Source organism: Rhipicephalus sanguineus, chromosome 8 (assembly GCF_013339695.2).
Source record: "Rhipicephalus sanguineus isolate Rsan-2018 chromosome 8, BIME_Rsan_1.4, whole genome shotgun sequence".
NCBI classification, from domain to species: Eukaryota; Metazoa; Arthropoda; class Arachnida; order Ixodida; family Ixodidae; genus Rhipicephalus; species Rhipicephalus sanguineus.
The window spans coordinates 160,539,426-160,555,453 of NC_051183.1; the positions used below are offsets into that span (position 1 = coordinate 160,539,426).

The following is a 16,028-nucleotide window of genomic DNA, read 5'->3' on the forward strand; positions in this document are numbered from 1 at the left end:
CGGAAACCAAATTGGTGTGGTGTTAGCAGGTTATGTTTCTCAATGAAGGTTGCTATTCTGGAGTGCAATACTTTTTCGAATATCTTTGAAAAGATTGGCAGAATGGACACTGGCCTATAATAATTTCCCAAATCATTTCGATCTCCCTTTTTGTACAGAACGGTAACTTTTGCCGACTGCATTTTTTCAGGAAAGATTGCGGATTGCAGACACACATTAAAGATACGAGCGAGTATTGGAGCAATAATTTAAACTGCATGCTTAATTGGGGACACCTGAAAACCATCAGTGTCGCAACTAGTGCTATTTTTTAATCTTTTTATAATCAACACAACTTCGTACACCATGACTGGTTCAAGGTATATTGTATTCTCGCTATTAGTGCCAATATATTTACTTGCCTGAGAAGGCTTAGCTTGTGCGCGTGGGATATCTATAAAAAAATTATTAAATGCATCGGCTAATTCAATACCTGACAACTCTTTCCCATTGATTTGCAACTGCTGCAAATGCTTGTGACACTCGTTGCGATTTAAAAGTCTGTTTAGCCTCGACCATAGTAGGCTGTGGTTGTGGCTTTCGATGACCAAGAGGGATGAATAGTACGTTGTGCGTGTGTGCCGTAAGTCTGTTCCAGTACTTTTTAAATGTGGCGAGGTCATCTGCTGATCGCGTGTAAAGAAAGTGTTGATACAACTTGTCCCTGACTCACGTAGTTCAGACGTAACCCAAGGTTTCCTGGTTTTTCTACTTTTTCTGCGTGTCTTAGAGGGAAAGCTCTGGTGATATACGACAGAGAATATGTCAGTCAATATATTGTAAGCGTCACTGGCATCCGTGATTTTAGTTATCACATCCCATTCAACTTTCAGCGAGGAGTCACAGAAAGATTGTAAAGTTTTTTCTGTAATTACTTGGTAAGACAGTGCAGGGAAATGTTTCTCCCTTAACCCACGTATTTGAGCACATAAAAATACTGGTCACTGACAGAACAAGATAAGACACCAGATTTAATATTGGACTGTGAGGAATCGGTGATGAATAGATCCAGGGTTGACTGACCTTCAGATGTGACCCTGGTAGGCATGTTAATTAAGTTGGTAAAACCATTCGATAACATAATCGCATTGAAAGATTTCGATGATTGACTATTGGAACGCATGTCACTATTGAAGTCTCCACCAGCCATTAATGTTTTCGAATTATGCTGTTGAACCACATGAGCAAGAAATTGCTCATAGAATTGTATGAACATTGGTATGTCACCAGTAGGTGGTCGATAGCACACAGAAAACACATGCTTAGCTGTGCCCAGTGTCAATATTTCATAGTCAGGTGAAAGCACAGTGTAACAGTCAAGAATCTGACAGTCAACGTCATCAGCAACCAGCAACCGCCCCCTCGAGAGTTTGACCTGTTTAAATAGTAAGTATTGTAATTGGGCAACCTAAATATATCACATTCTGAAGTACTCCATGTTTCGCTTAGCATGATCACTGAAAAGAAAATTCGCCAAATAGTTCCTCCAAGCACAATGTCTTATTTCTCATAGATCGCGTGTTTAGGTGGATGCATTTGATGGAAGGAGTGGGAAGTGCTGCTACAATGTCGTTTACATCGCCAGTTGAGTGAAATTCCATTCCATTATGCACCATTCAAGTATTGCAGTGAACTTTACTATGTACAGTTCGTCAAGGTCATCCTTATCTCTGATGTGAACTACATGAGCACCCTCGGATTTTCGAACAAGGATCTTGCCGTTGGCGAGCCATTTCGCTTCGCTATTGCTTTCGTAGCCCTTAGAAGCTCCCTGCTATTTCGAGTCAAGTTTTCCTGAAGGAAAATTCGAGGGTTGCAGTCTGCGAGTGATTTCTTGTTTTTTTAAGCCATGCCTCTCTGGTCTCTTCTTCTGTGGAACGGACAATAATTCCTGGTATTCTACCTTGCTTAGCCGGCAGCCGATGCGTAGATGCAATATCGGCTTTTGTAAGCTGAGGTACTTCAAGCTTGTCAGCGACTTCGTTTAGGGAGGTCATCAAGTTTTCACCCTCCACAACAGGGATTCCATGAACTTCTAGGTTCAGCCGCCTACTTCGGTACTCAAGATCGTTCACGTGCCGTTGGAGGTCGCATTCTGCAGATACATGCACCTTTTATTCTCTTTCCTCTAGTTCTGTCACTCTTTTTCTTAGTTCCTTAATTTCACTCTCTTGGTTCGAGATCTTTTCTTGAAACTCATCAAATTTCTTGGATATAAACTGAACCGACTGTTCCATGGCGTTTACTTTTTCTATTAGAGCCGGTAAGCCCTCAAGTTTCTGGTTGATCGATGCTAAAACTAGATGTACGTCGACTTCACTGTCACTGCAATTAGTCCGCGGTCCCACACTCTTACATGTCGTGCACTTCCACGACTTCTTTGCTGCCTCTGATTTAGATTTGTACGATTTTTCTTGCAAGCCAGCACATTTCCCAAAATGTATGAACACTCATGACACTTCGCAGACTCTTCTTCACGTACAGGTAACTGACACGATAAGCAAGTGTCGGACATAGCGCAGAGAATGCTAACAAAGAGATACAGAGCAATGCAAAGAAAATGCCTGTTATATCACTCTATAGGAACAATGTGAGCAGTGGAAGCAGCAACAGCATAAAAACACCAGGCCTGCGCGGAAAGCGCAACACAGTCACAGCGAAAGCTGGAAGAGCGGCATTTCTAGAGCCAGTTACAAACTCTCTTGTGGCTACTAATACAACTACACTAGCAGCGTACCCACTACGCCACAAGTCATAATTTTTGTGAAGTTGGGAAGCACCCACCACGACATTATCGGTCATTCTGCGGAGAAGCGAGGTTCCAGCTACACATATGTAAGGCATTATGTGCACTTTGTTTACGTGACGACTGATGACGATGAAGAATTGTGGCTCAGCCCTTGTAATGGGTTGGAAGCTTTAAACGGCTCACCAGTTACGTAATTCGCATTGTGTGACGCCCGGTCGCTATTTAACTCTCCCACCATGCAATATAACATACGTTGACGTGAGAAAGAGAGACAGAGAGAGGAGGGAAGAACTTTATCGAGACCCTGAGGAAATGGATGATGGGCTTATGGGCTTCCTTGGCAACCAATGGAAGTGCACTTGCATGGTACCCACTACGCTATACCTCATCATAATTTGTGTGACATAGGGAAACAGCCACTATACCATTTTTCGTCATTCAACGGAGAGCCGTGATACCCGCTAAAAACATGTAAGGCATTATGCACACTTTGTTGGCGTTGTGCCTGATGATGATGAAGAATTATTTCAGAGCCCCTTGTAATGGGTTGGAAGCATCCAACAGCCTACTCGTTGCGCAATTCGCATTGTGTGACGCCTTGTTACAGAATTCACGTTGTGTGGGGCGTGGTTGTTATTTCACTCTTCTACCACACTAAATTACATATGTTAATGTGGTTCCTTCTGGACATGAAGCCTGTATAGCGTCTTTTTGCAAGGCAGTTCCAAGCACCGGCATGGCTCTGAGGTACAACACTGGGCTCCCACGCAGAGGACCCAGGTTCGAACCCCGTTCCATCCTGGAAATTTTTTCTTATTTCGTTTTTTTTTTCTTATTTCGAGCGATAGTGGTTACGGACACGGCGGCGGCGGTGGACAACTACGGCGCCAAAAACGGCCAGTGAAATGATCTCATAACAGCTTTTGCTGTAAAAAAAAACGCTATGACATAGGGAGAGCTACTAACCTGCAAGAGTAGCGTACAGAGAATCAGACGTGTTTCCAGTGCTGCTGCCATTGCCAAAATGCCGCCCTCTGGGATACGGCCCCCTCTATGAGGCTACGAAGCGTCGGACAGCGCCTGCGCAGTCAGCATCCGTGACAATCTCGAAGCCAGCAGCGGAAGACGGTCGAGCCACCAGATTTCGTCGGCGTAACACGTTGACGACAAGAGCGTGCGTGGAAACAGCTGATCCGGCGATGCACTGGTAGGGTTGAAATTAGAAAGATGGGTGAATTAGATCCATTCATTAAGGGCTTGTTTTTATTGAAGCCTAGTTTGTGCAGCTGCATCCACGTTTTCCTTTAAGTGCCTCGCTACCTATCACAAAGCATTGTTTTCTGCCAAGACATTGAACATTAGGTACTTTAGTTTTCTGCATATTAATTTTCAGACCTACCATTTTGCTTCCCCGGTCCAATTCAGCAATCATGCTGGATTGGTCCCCCAAGTTACTCAGCAAGGCAGTGTCGTTGGCGAACAACAGGTCACTAAAATATTCTCCATTGCGACGAAAACTGCACAAGAAAAGTGGGGACTGAAAGTTTAATGGGAGAAACACACATGTATAAACAACGTGAACTGCAGGTTGACAGTTAGATCTCAAGTTTGTGCAGCATAACTGAAGGCCTATCAGCTCACATCACTTATTTATCAAATACTGCAAACACGTAGTCCAAGCAGGGAGGGCAATAAAATGGTACAACAGTGATACTACTGATACCTCTGGCACTGTCCTCTCTTTTGCCAATACAACACGTTGGTTTGATGCAGCAACGGGCAGCATTTGCAATCTTTGCAGTGTTGGCACAAATTAGGGATGCCCTGTGATCCACTTATCAGTTGTTCAAACACAGCCATTTCCGCAAGACGAGGGAATGAGATGCACAGTCAAAGTCACAGTCACTCGACTTTTTTGTTTTACCTTCAACCTTCCTATACACTGCAGCAACTGAAATGGTTCCTGGACACCAAAATGGCTTCCCACCTTTTCCACCCGGTGAGAGAAAACATGGACTTATGGAATCCTCATCACCGGCCTCCCTGTTACCCTTTCCTTCCTGTTTTAGCTTCTTCATTGGCCTTTCACTGAGAGAAGCCCTCAGGGAGATTCGATTGCCTGTTAAGATGTGGGCACGACTCCCGCAAAGCAGATTCTAAACGCAATGTGGCGAGGCCATTCTTTACCAGCTTGAAGGGATGAAAAATGGAAATCAAGAGTGGGCTTAACGGACCTTGAAGAGTAACAGGTCTGATCCTGCCCAATCGTGATCCTCAAATCCAAAAACTGAATGCACCCCCCTCTTTGAAACCTCAAAAGTAAATTTCAAACCCCGCCCCTTTCCTTTGAACATCTTAAGCACATTCACTCTGGAGTTCACACATCCATTCATTTCAACAATAAGAAGATCACTTTTTCATTCCAATCTGGGGCTCTGGAAACCTCCTTTAAGCATGTGGTGAATCGCATTGGAGAGATCGCCTCTCCCAGCTCTACACCTTTCTTTATCGAAATCTTGTTGCTTTCTTTATGGAGGACTATGGTTGCTGTGGATTTCTTCCAGTATTTTTATACTACATATAAGGTTTGTCCGTGCCCTGATTCCATAATGCCTGCATGACTGCTGATATATCAACTAAATCAAATGCTTTGTGGTAGAAATTTATGTAGGCTATATGTAGGGGTTGGTTATATTTCATGCCTTTTTCTATCACCTGATTGATAGTGTGAATGTGGTCTATTGTGGAGTAGCCTGTACAAAACCTTGCTTGGTCCTTTGGTTGACTGAATGTGGTCTTAATTCTGTTAGCTATTATCTTTGTAAATAGCTTGTAGGCAATGGACAGCGGGCTGATTGGCCTGTAGTATGTCAATTATTTTCTCATGGACTAGGACGATGTTAGCATTCTTTCGAGATTCTGGTACCCCAAGAGACACTTCGTATACAGGGCGGCCAGTTTTCCTAACACAACAGATCTGATGTCCTCACCAGCGGCTATGCTCCTTTGCATTCCTTCCAAAGATAACGTCTACTTTGGGCAGGTGGTATCCACGGAGCCGAGACTGAAGTAATTCGAATAATAAGAATGGGTTGGAGCACATTCGGCGGGCACTCTCAGATCACTCAAGAGGAAGCCATCTTACTGGTACTTACCGACGGAGCAGAAGCCTGGAGGCTTACAAAGAGGTGTTCAACTTGGATGGAGGAGCGAGTGATGGAAAGGAAAATGATAGGTGTAACCTTAAGGGACAAGAAGAGAGCAGAGTGGGTCAGGGAACAGACAGATGTTCAGGACATCTTAGTCAAAATCAAGAAGAATTGGACGTGGGCAAGGCGCGTAGGAAAGATGGTCATTAAGGGTGACTGACTGGATTCCAAGAGAAGGCAGATGCGCGAGGGGGAGGTTAGGCGGGCACATCAGACGAAGAAGATTGCGGTATTACGTGGCGGCAGCGAGCACAGCACGGGTTTAATTGGAGAAACATGGGAGAGGTGTAATAGGTGTAGTCAGGCTGATGATGACTGAGCCTCACGTGACCCAAGCCAACGCAAGCCTTGCACACACACTTTGCTCCCAGGATGGCATAGTGCCCCTTAGGAAACTCGCATAGACGCCCAATTTCCCTTTAGGCATTATTGTGAGAAACTTTTTAGGGTTTCAGTAGTATTGGCCCTAAAGAACCGATGAACGTTCACGGCTGAAACACTGGAATCATCTGGGTAAGAAAACACACAGGCTTGCCAGCTGCACTGATCCATGTGGTCTGCCAAGGGAACTGAGCGTGGTGCCGATTGTCTCCTTGCCTTCTCTGAATCGATGTTTTTGCTTTGTAGAGAAATAATATAGCTGTGGCGCATTTATGATTATTTGATAAGGTGTACACAGCTGCTGTATTCCTCGACGGTGCCAAGCCATTGGCACCTCTGCTGAATCACGTGCCTTCTTCTGGTGGCCCGGAACAGGTGTAGAAACAATAACTTGCTATTTTGGGCGAGTCGGTCAATTCTGCGAATAACCCGAAGCAGCAAGACAAAGATGAGGAACAAACACAACACGACCGGTGCTTGTCACGCTGTCTTTGTTCCTCGTCTTTGTCCTAGATTTTTTTCGTGCTGCTTCAAGTCATTCGCAAGGTGTGGAAAATCAGGCTTCAATGCCCAGGTCCCAAGTTGGAATGCCTTCCTTGTCCTGTTTCATGCTTAACGCGGCACCCAAAACAGGAAGACAGATCGGCAAGTGCTAAACTGGACGACCTGCAACCAAACCGGCATCACCAGAGCGCCTCCTTCTGAAGTGAACAACAGCGCATACACGGACAAAGAGGGAACGAGCATCAGCGCTGGTGTTGTCTCTTTGTCCGTGTCGTACGCACTGTCGTTCACTTCAGACCGTGCAACCCCAACTGGCCCAACGTCGTTCCCTTTTGGCCTCCTTGGTAGCTTCTTTGTGAGGGCTTGCAGTTCAGAAGATATCCTGTGAACTCAAAAAAGTAATAGTGCAGCTGGCATCAAGTTGTGCAAGGGTGGCGTGCACCTAGCTGGTCTTGGCTCGGCTAGGCTTTTACCAAACTCTTGCGTCTCTCTTTCCCACCCTTTGCTATACTATGCTATACATGGCTATAAGGGGCTGCTCGTGTGGGCTTCTCTGGTTAACCACAGAGTGCTTGGGTGGCGATTGATGATGATGATAATTTTCTATCTATGGCACAAGGCAAATGTCGAGCATAATAGCTCGGCTGTTAAACAACACTGCAGTTGTCTACTTCTGAATTGGATACCTACCTTTGGCAAGGTCTTCAGAAGGGACAAAAGGTGTGCCCTTCATGGAACGTTGTCTGTTGCCAGGTTCCCGGTGGCCACTGCAAGAGCCTGGTGGGTCCGGGTGCCTCGTGTGGCGCAGGGCGCTTCCTGTCAGACGGTCGACGAGCAGCGGTTGGCTACGACGATGGCTCGGTGCGCGTCTGGGACCTGAAAGGGGTCACCGTGGCACACAGCCTGTCGGGACCCAGCCAGGCACACCCGGGGGGCCCCGTCACGTGTCTGGACGTGGCCGGCGATCTCGTGGCGTCGGCTGCGACCGACGTGCGGCTGCTGCATGCCAGCTCGGGGAGGCTCCTGGCGGCCTTGACGCTCACCACTTCTGCCGGTGAGTGTGGCTTACCTCCTTGGACCAGAAAATGTTTGACAAGTTCCACTCCCTAATATATCCTCGCACGATTGCAGCATAAACAGTGAGCAAGGAACACAAAAAAAAATTGTCCTCGTCAGTCCCTCGTTTCTGGTGTCCCTTCTGCACTGTTTATGCAATGATAAAATACCAACTGGCCTGGTCACACACCTTGCTTCATTTTTAAGTGCTTAGCATTTTAGGGGCCCGGCTTGTCGTCCATCCATAGATCTAATGTGGCGTGATGACACTCAGAATCACGTGGTCAATGCAGGCCTATAACAAGGCTAGCGATGCTCAAAGCCAGGTTAAAATTAAGAAATGAGGTCTAAAAAGATATAATGAGCAGAAATAACTAAGAAGTAATCGCAGTAATTAATTAAAATCAATAAAAACGATTCGTAAACATGTGGCACCGGTAAGAGAGGGCGCCACCGCCTCGCTAAGCAAGCGATTGCTCCTACCACCCGCACTTCGCTGCCGCTTGGTCACTACATTGGAAGGGGGAAGCAAACCTGACGGAACTTGCTGCGGACAAGCAGGAAGTCGATAAAGCGCTGCAGAAAGGTAGCGCACATGTTGCACACCGAACTTGCGAAGCTCCTTAACAAGATTCTACTCGTGCCGGGAAAACCCTTACCTCAGAGGTGGAATATCTGCGCCATTGTGCGCAAGACTCGCTTCTCAGCGCCTTGCTGCGCCGCAGCACCCGAATTTAGCCGCAAGGTGCAACTGCCATTGAGCCCCGTGCCCGAAAACATGGCTGAAACATCATGTTTTCGGTTTCATCGAAACGGTTATTGTCTCGGTTTCATCAAGGCTGGGATCTACTATGGAGGTTGGCTCAACAGGTGCTACCTGCCTCGGAAGGAAAAAAAAGAAAGAAAAAAAGGGACGGAGGTTTCACAAGTGATGGCACCAAGCACTGTCTCTTTTTTTCTTTTTTCATGCATGCTTTTTAACTCATTACACCAAAGTGCCTTTTGTGTGACAGAAATAGACTTTATTGCGCGGAATGCTCTTTTGTGTCCAATATTGCATAGTTCCGCAATAACAAAACGCCAGAATTATTTTGCAGTTCTGGAGAAGTTTAACCTGGACGAAAACTTTTAGGATATGAGCATATCTCTCCAGGCAGTGTACTACCTAGCACGACTGCTGCCATTGGGAGATGAGGTACATGAAATCGAACGAAAAGGACAACACGAACGTGTGTACAACCGCCCATTTTTTAACCTGAACACGCGAGCATTGACCGCCGAGCCAATCAGTGTTGTTTGACGGAGCGCAGCGGGGAAATGAACGAGAATACGTGCATGCACTCACTCAACAGTCCTGTGCAGCTTCGTCTGCCAGGCTGTTATGTGAAACGAACTTAACCCCACATGCTTTGTTGTCCTGTTTTTTGTTTGCACTGGCAGATATCTTTTTTTGCTACTGGGAAGTGCTGCATGAACCACAGGAAAAAGAAAAAGATTGCTGGTACGCATGTAGTATAATCAGCGGGTGTATGTCACATCTCATGCATCTCATGCATGACCACGTGACCTTTTTTCTATAACTTGATGGCAGTGTTCAGAAAAGAAAGAAGGATGACGGTAACTGTGTTTAAGGGACGCTAAAGAGCAAGACGATTTTCTTATATTAGTAAAGTACTCTTTCACAATACCAAAAACACCACGCTTGCTGCGAGAAGACGCTTAGTAAGCAAAATGTGGGCGTTGACGCCACCTTGAAGTTTTCTCACCATGACGCCGTGACGTCACGTTTTGATGGTGCCTACTACGGACTACACAGTTGCTAATCGGTAAAAATGAAGTAACATTGTCCTCTGAGGGGGCCATAGACTTAACATAGCAAGTGTGGGGTAATTTTGCTGAGCCAATGGAGGCAAAATACGATAAATACACTTTGAAATCTGTGACGTCTCGCGGAGAGATTTTGATGTGAAATTAGAAAATAAAACTTTGAACTTGATTTCCTCCGCTATTGGGCGCGAGGCCCACCACTGGAAACGCCGGCACCGCCGTCGGCGTGACGTGCTTGACTGGATCACGTGGTCTCAGCGGCAGCGTCGGCTGCTTGTGGAGCGCTGCTGCGTGTTTTGAAAACGAGTTTCAAGTTCCGCCTGCGCTGCATTCTGTTCAAATACGGACGTTTTCTCGCATTTTCTACTCAATTGAAACCATTGTAATAGAGTGGCTGCCTCCGAAGGTGATGAACATGTCGCTCAGTGCCGCATTGTCGGGCTTACGCAACGGAGCCCTGCACCGGTACCCACGGGACAACAAACCGTGCAAAGCGTGGTTAGTGAAGCTAAGAACCGGCAAGTAGCCATCGGCTACGAGTCTTGTGTGCAACAAGCATTTCCGTGACGAAGACATTCATTACTGCGTCGGACCTGCGATGTTTGGTGAGAAGCAGACAGTTCGCACTGAGACGATGGCTCGCACGTGCTTCCCGCCGGCAAATGATGCTTATCTGCCACCGGATGGAAAAGGCGCTACCTTTTACCACGTGCGATACCATCTCAGAACCCTTCCGTGCGACCTCTTGATCGTCGGCCCCTTGCTCAGTGTCCGCAAAATCTGCTGCAGATACGCAAGCCATTGTTTACATACGTTGAATTAAAAAAAACTCACACGGTCCCTTATGCATTCGTCAGATGAATGGAAGGCGAAAGCCACCTTCTTCTTGTCAGTCGATGTATTCATTCTCCCGCACCCCCCTCCTCCAAAAGCGTTCTGCCCCTAACGTGGGTTTGCACAGCCTCTTGTGATCGGCCCACCGATCACGGAAGTAATGCAAAGCAACCTGGTCGTGTGAAAACATCATCATGTGACGTCATGGTGACGTCATAATTAAGTTAAAAATGTTGGCAATCTGTGACGTCATGATCACGTGACAGTTATTTTGTAGCATTAGCTGCACTTGCCTAGCCAGAGCCGATTTCACATGGATGGTCATGAGCCGTGCTGCGCATGCCCAAGGATCAGTGATGTTACACAGCTGGGTCACCAGAGCTGGCATCTCATGCGCGCTCCGCCACCGTCGCGCGCGGCTCGGCGCTGCTCGTCTGTGCCGCGTTCGAGAGGACTGACATCGTAGCCATAGACACAGTGGCGCCGGCGCCATCTCTGTCTGCGCTGGTGCCGCTTGATAGCGCCTCTGACTGGCGTTTGCAGGTGGGTAACGCCATGGAGAAGGAGAGCGCAAATGCTGCTCAACGGCGCAGATGAGCCGAGAAGCTTATCTCATCGGATCCCGAAGTAGTTGCCTGGCAGTTAGCGGTTCAGCGTGCGAAGAATGAACAGAAGGAGGCGAATAATCCTAGACAATCTGGAAAGCTAAGAATAATCAGCTGAACCTTTGCTAACGCTACGTATATCCTGGCATAGTTGAGCTAAGCCACTGCAAATTTTTTCCATATATGCCAAGGAATGGGAGGCTTGCCGGGAACGTTGAGGAACGGAGGAAGGTTTGCAAACAGGGTAGCCATGCGTGCAGGTAGCAGTAGGCCTAAACAGAACGGAAGTGGCGTCGTTCAGTAGCCGGAGCAGCAACAAAGAAATCCAGGCCGACGCGCTTGTAGCGTGCAGGAAACCAAAGCACCGACGCGCAGCAGAAAATGTGACTCCTAGTGTAATGTCGCGTACGTCGTGCTCTTCCTGGCGTCCCTTGAAGAATCGGGTTCAGTACCTCATCGCCATGTGTTGTGTCGAGCAGGAGCGCGGCGTTACCCGCGGCGGGCCGACGGAGAGGCCGAACTACGGGAGGGCACGTAAAGTGACGACACGTAGACCAAGCTTTGGCGAGACTGACGTGAGACTGCTCTCTCGCGTTTATTGCAGGTGGTCTTAAGGAGGGGGAAGAAGGGCTATTGGTCAGCGAGGCACGGGTCACATGACCGGCATGGCCACGCCGGATTGGTGGTAGCAAAGAGGCATGGAAGAGGCTCAGTTCCACCCAATAGCATGAATAGAGACCTCTACCGCACTGGTGTCTTAGCATGTCACCAGGGGTCGCGCGATATAACAAAAGGGCAAAGTCTCTAAAAAATATAAAGTAACGCCAACTGCGTCCCTTCACCTCTGCCTCCTCTCCTAGCAGCTGCAGCAATGCCTCTGCGGTGTCCTCCGGGAAGCTACAGATTTTACCCGTTGTAGTGAAAACCTTTTCTTTCTGCTGTTGTACCGGTGGTTGGTGCCTTGGCACAGCAGGTCGGCATCCTGAAGCATCTAGAACCACCATACGAACTGACTCAAGCGCGGTCGACTACGCAGCGTGCACCGATCAAGTAAACAACCCAGACGAGGACGAACAACATGGCGCTCGGACAACCTTCTAAAAAGCTAGTGCGCCACTCTAGCGATTTCTTAGCGCCGCCGAGTTTGCAGTGGCGCTGCCATCAGGAGCGAGCACTTTTGCGTACTAAAAGATAATGTACCATACAATTTTATGCTGTCGGACACCATGAAAAGACGCCACTTGCTTCGGTATACATTACATTGCCGTATTAATCGCTATTATGAGCTGGCTCGCCAGGTTCTTAAGCTGGGGCGAAGTTCTGCGCCGTAACTTGCATCCATCCATTCAGAGTGTCGTGGAACGCAAAGAGCAACGCTACGCATGCCGTGTCTTTCCTCTAGCCTGGCCGTCAATTCTCACAGGGCGAGCGGGGAACGCGGTCGACAGCCAGGCGAATGTCGGACAGCTATTTTTAATGCCACTTTATCGTGCGCGTCTCGAGGGCGCTTTTCAAATTGAAAGAACATTAGGAGCGTTGCGTCTGCAAGTGTCGACAATGGAGAATCAGACGCTCTTAGATGTTTCTTGTATATATACTTCATCAATGTGTATATAATTGTAAATTGTTTATATAGTTCATCAAAATTGTAAATTAATAAAACATTGTGTATATATGTATATATAACAACGTGGGTCACGCGTACATATGATGGTAGAGGACTTGTATGGAAGATTCACGGGTTTTCCCAATCTTCTCCGAGCTAGCTCCTCAATCAGCATTCACTTCGTGGATATGGCGAGATTTTTTTTTTCGTACCTTTTTCCAACTGGGCGTCACTTAAAACTGCAGCGCCCTCGGGTGCTCTAGCGGAAGAATTGCACGAGCCTCTCTTTCCGGCCAAGAGCCATGTTCTGCAAGCTTCGCAGCTCAACTAACTTCAACTGCAATCTACAAAGCACACGAGTGAGGAGGTGCCTGTACACTGACACGAATGGCGCTACTTTAGTTATGTTTCAGGGACTTTACAAAAGGGAACTACTGCTCTCACAGGCAGCACTTGGCAGCGAAAGGGGGAGGGAGATGGAGTGGCCGTGGCTCAGCAGACTTGATGTGCATGGAACTGCAGGTTTAACTCTAAAAATTGCAACTCATTAGAGTTGGGGATCTCTTGTGTAAAAGTAAGCCCGTGTCCAAAATGACTAGTACAAACATCTAAAACGTCGGACTGTATTAGGCGAAGCAAAGTCACTGTGCCTGGTTAAAAGTATTAAAACATCATCAACATATCTAAACACCTTTAAAACCGGCCCCCCATTAAAGGCAACATGCAAGGAAGAATCAATATCATATAAAAAGATTTTGCATAAAAGAGGAGCTACGCATGCTCCCCAATGCACAGGCCTTGTCCTTGCAAGTAACGTTGCTCGTCAAAAACAATAAAAGTGATGCTGAAATAAAATTCGCGCAATGTTATGAAATGGTCAGTGGAAACTGCTATGCAATTTTGGATATCACACTCGCCGTTCTTTTCACTGCAGGTCTTAACTGCCCTAGAAGGTTGTCTCGAGTCACTGAATAATAAAGGTCTTCGATATCCACCGAAAAGACACTTCCTATGCCTTGGGTGGACTTAGTATACTCAGCAACCTCACTCGGATTTGGGATGTGAGAAGAGTCATCAACATTCAGCTTCCTCAGTTTCTGCAGCAGAAACTGGCTCACATGGTGTTTCGACGCCCCTCCTTCGCTCACAATGGTTCTAAAAGGTACATTGGGCCTATGTGTTTTTGCCGTGAAAAGCGCGCTGAGGCTGCTGTTCCTACCACTCATAATATCTTTTGCCAGCTTGCTCTTCGCTAGACTATCACAAAGGTTAGTGAACTGGGACTTGACCCTGACAAAACTCTTCTTGACCGGAACAAATTCTTATTTAGTGCAGCTAAAGCTTTCTCGTTATACAGGCCTCTATGCATTACGACAGAGCCGCCCTCTTTGTCAGCTTGAAGGTGCACCAAATCATTCTGTTTGAAGAGAGTCACCACACGATTCAATAGTTTGTCTTTCTGGTTTGGAGCAGGTATTCGACACCTTCCAAAAGGCACCTTGCTCGGTTTTCTTGAGACGTCATTGCTGGTAAGTCCCGGTTGATACCAATCAGATCCACGGGAAGCTTAGCATTTCCTAGCGCTTCAACAGGCTCGTAGCTTCTAGGAACACTCTTGGCAGAATGCCTTCACAAGAGGCTGAGAATACATAGCCACCTTGTCTCATTTAAACCATGCCGCCAAGCATTTAAGCTCCCGCGGTTTTCTTGCGGCTAGCCACTTCGTGAGGAAATGCCAGCAGCACCAAAAGAAAGCAGAAGAAACTGAGCCAAGAAAAAAGAGACAGGAACAGGTAGGATGCTGGACTAACAACCGACTTTAATTTGATGAAGACGCGAACAACAAACCGATATGAGCATGCGCAGCAACAACTGTGAATCGCTGAAAGGCACCAGCAATGGTCCGCGACTTCAGGCAACGTTGCAGGAACCTTCCGGCTAATTTCCGCCAGGAACCTGTTCCCGTGATCATGGTTCGCATGGGATACTCCGGCTTGTGGGTTTTCACCGTAAAGAAGGCAGAAAGCACATCACCCTTACTCTTCCTGACGGCCTTAGAGCCACGTTTGCCTCGGCGTCAATTGCTAGCTACGGTTCGTGACTTATCTGCGAAAGTCCCTGTGGAAGAGAAAGAAAGGTGCCTCTCGGAGGGACTTGACCGTCTGATGAAGCGGAGTTCATGTCACGACAAGGTTCTGCGGCCAGTGGTCCGTTTTCTCGTGGACCACAACCTTAGCGTTCTGCAGTCGGACAAAGAAGTTGTCCTCCCAAATGCCTTATTCAATAAGAAGGCTAACGAAGCTATCGCTAAGAATTTCAAGGTGGTGAACGAGAAGCCGTCAAGAGTGAGAATGAAGGCTTTGAAGCTTTTAAAGCGGCTAAACCTCGAGTCTTTGGAGAAGGCCGTCAGGAAGAGTAAGGGTGATGTGCTTTCTGCCTTCTTTACGGTGAAAACCCACAAGCCGGAGTATCCCATGCGAACCATGGTCACGGGAACAGGTTCCTGGCGGAAATTAGCCGGAAGGTTCCTGCAACGTTGCCTGAAGTCGCGGACCATTGCTGATCCTTTTGGCATTGACAGTTCCAGGGAGGTGATTGATGTCTTGAAGTCGGCAGATATGACAGCAAACTCAGCGTTCTCGGTGGACATAGAGGAGCTTTATTACTCCGTTCCCCATCAAGAACTGTTTGTGGCGATTCAGGAACTTATTGAATGTAATGGGTCTTTCAAAGTAGTTGTGGCCTGTCGACGAACAACTTCATGGAACTTTTAATGTTTTATCTTCGGGCTACTTTTGTGGATTTCAAAGGCATGTTGTTCTTGCGGAAAAATGGAGTGTGCATTGGTTCCTGCGTGCACCTATTCTGTGTAACATATACCTTGCAAAATTTCACGACTCTGTGTGTACAATTTTAAATGATGGACGAGTCTCGCATATATTCAGATATGAGATGACTTCCTTATTCTTTTAAACATTGGTGCAAGTGACTGCCTCATAATACCATCCGTGACATCTTGCAGGTGTTTCAGTCCTGCTCCACTAATCTATGTTTCACTCATGAAGAACCATGTGATAATTCTATCAGGTTTTTAGATTTGTCACTAAATTTTGGGTAGCGGAATCTCTGCACATGAAAAAGCAACAGCCTTCTAGACAGCGTAAGGAATGTGAAGAGAAGAAGCAAATAGTTGTTATGCCATACTTACATGGTGTATC

General features: G+C 47.0%; 1 protein-coding gene across 1 annotated transcript in view; it reads left to right on the forward strand.

Annotated features, from left to right (window-relative positions):
- Positions 1-16,028, forward strand: part of LOC119402436 (angio-associated migratory cell protein) — a 55,828-nt gene that overhangs the window by 28,504 nt on the left and 11,296 nt on the right. The window contains exon 3 of the mRNA XM_037669590.2: positions 7,636-7,936. Within this exon, the coding sequence (XP_037525518.1) occupies positions 7,636-7,936 (301 nt within the window). The remainder of the gene's footprint in view (positions 1-7,635; positions 7,937-16,028) is intronic.